At 66.7% G+C, this 1,698-nt stretch overlaps 1 protein-coding gene across 1 annotated transcript in view; it reads right to left on the bottom strand.

Moving 5' to 3' along the window:
* BCL9L (B-cell CLL/lymphoma 9-like) overlaps positions 1-1,698 on the bottom strand; it is a 35,732-nt gene that overhangs the window by 8,617 nt on the left and 25,417 nt on the right. Inside the window, 2 exon segments of the mRNA XM_014539007.1 lie at positions 15-261; positions 653-1,695. Of these exon segments, the coding sequence (XP_014394493.1) occupies positions 15-261; positions 653-1,695 (1,290 nt within the window).

Genomic DNA, 1,698 nt, shown 5'->3' with positions numbered 1-1,698 from the left:
GTGGTGGCGGGGGAAGCAGGGGAGGGTCGGGCAGCAGCTCGTCGTCCGAGGTGGCGATGGTCTTGATGGCGTTGTGGTAGAGCGGCGTGGAGCTGGGCATGGCGTACTTGGACATCTGGGACATCATCAGCGACAGCGGGTTCTGGGACGGCGAGGGATCTGGGGAGGAAGTGAACGGCAGGCTGGGGTTCATGAGGCCGCCGGTGGGGTTGGCGGGAGGCGCGGAGGAGCTGCTCCGGGGACCGCCGGGCGGGAGGGCACCTACAGAAGCGGGAGACAGAGAGCAGGGTGACGGGAGGGGAGATGAACCTGGCTGTTCATACTGGGGGTGCAGGAGAGGTCAGCCCCCCCATCTCCACCAGATCCTCCAGGCACACCTCCATCCAGGTGTCCACTACACACAGGCCCTCCCACTGTTGTCACTGCAGCCCACCCTTCTCCAAGCAGCTTCTACAGCCTTGGGGGCCCAGGCAGTGGGAGATCCCAAGTGTGACCCCTCAAGATGCCTAGAGATTAGCATGTGCTCCTGGGAAAGCCCAGCAGAGCCGCCCACCTCTGTCCAGGGGCCTCCTCCATCACCTGCCCCGCACGAGCCCACCTGGAGACGCCCCGCGCCCGAGCCCAGTGCCCACACGCCCGCATGCTGACTCACCCTGCTCCATGCTGCCCAGGGTGGAGGATGAGTTCATGCTGAGAGGCGGCTGCTTGTTCGGGGGGACCCCAGGGCTGGGCATGGCTGTCTTGGGTGAGGCGACCCAGCCCGGAGAAGGCACCGCCATGGAGGGAGACTTGAGCCTGCTGGGAGAGCCCGTGGGCGAGCGGGCACTGAGCGAGGAGCCCAGGACCTGGGGCGACTTGAGCGGTCCCGGCGGGTTGGCAGAAGGCAAGGGCACCATCTGTGAGGGAGTCTGGGGTGACTTCAGGTTGGCAGTGGGCGAGGTGACCAGCGGGGACTGCACCTGGCTAAGTGTGGGCGACTTCAGGTGCCCCATGCCCGGCGAGCCCATCTGATTAATACTGATGGTGAGGTCTGAGGGGCGTCGGCCCAGCCCCCGGCTTGGGGCTGCGTGCACAGACCCCGGAGGAGGGTTGGATGCAGGGGGCAGAGGCATGTGGCTGAGCCGAGTGGTCCCCACATTGCTCATGGGCATGGAGTTCTGGTCGGGGCTGAACATGTCCTGGGTGTTGCCCATGTCCTGTGGCAGGGCCTGGTAGGGCCCCTGGCCTCCGGAGAAGCCCTGCTGGCCCTGGCTGGGGAACTGCGAGGGCATCAGCATCTTCTGCGGGCCGCCCACTAGGCCGCTGCTGCTCTGAGCCCGCACCCGGGCCATGTCCTCAGGGCTGAGGCCCTGCGGACCCAGCATGTCCCCAGGGCCCCGCATCTTCTGCGCCATCAGCATCTGCTGCTGCGGGGTCATCTGCACATTCAGGTTCATGTTCATGTTCATGTTGACGTTCATGTTCATGTTGAGGTTGCCTGGCCCCAAGGGGGGGTCCACCTCCCTCAGCCCGGACTGCCCCATGGGGGGGCTTAGAAGGCCCCGGCCTCCGCCAAAGTCCATGCCCATGGGAGTGCCCGCCAGGCTCTCACCGCCCGCCATCTGCCCGGGGAACATGGCTGGGTCCATCTGCCGGTGCGCCTGCATCATCCGCTCCATCTCCACGCCCTGCCCCATGCCGCCGCCGCCGGCCATGCCC

Source organism: Myotis brandtii, unplaced genomic scaffold (genome assembly GCF_000412655.1).
Source record: "Myotis brandtii unplaced genomic scaffold, ASM41265v1 scaffold105, whole genome shotgun sequence".
Lineage (NCBI taxonomy): Eukaryota > Metazoa > Chordata > Mammalia > Chiroptera > Vespertilionidae > Myotis > Myotis brandtii.
Note: the sequence above shows the minus strand (reverse complement) of the source record. Positions and strands in the feature narration are given on the sequence as shown.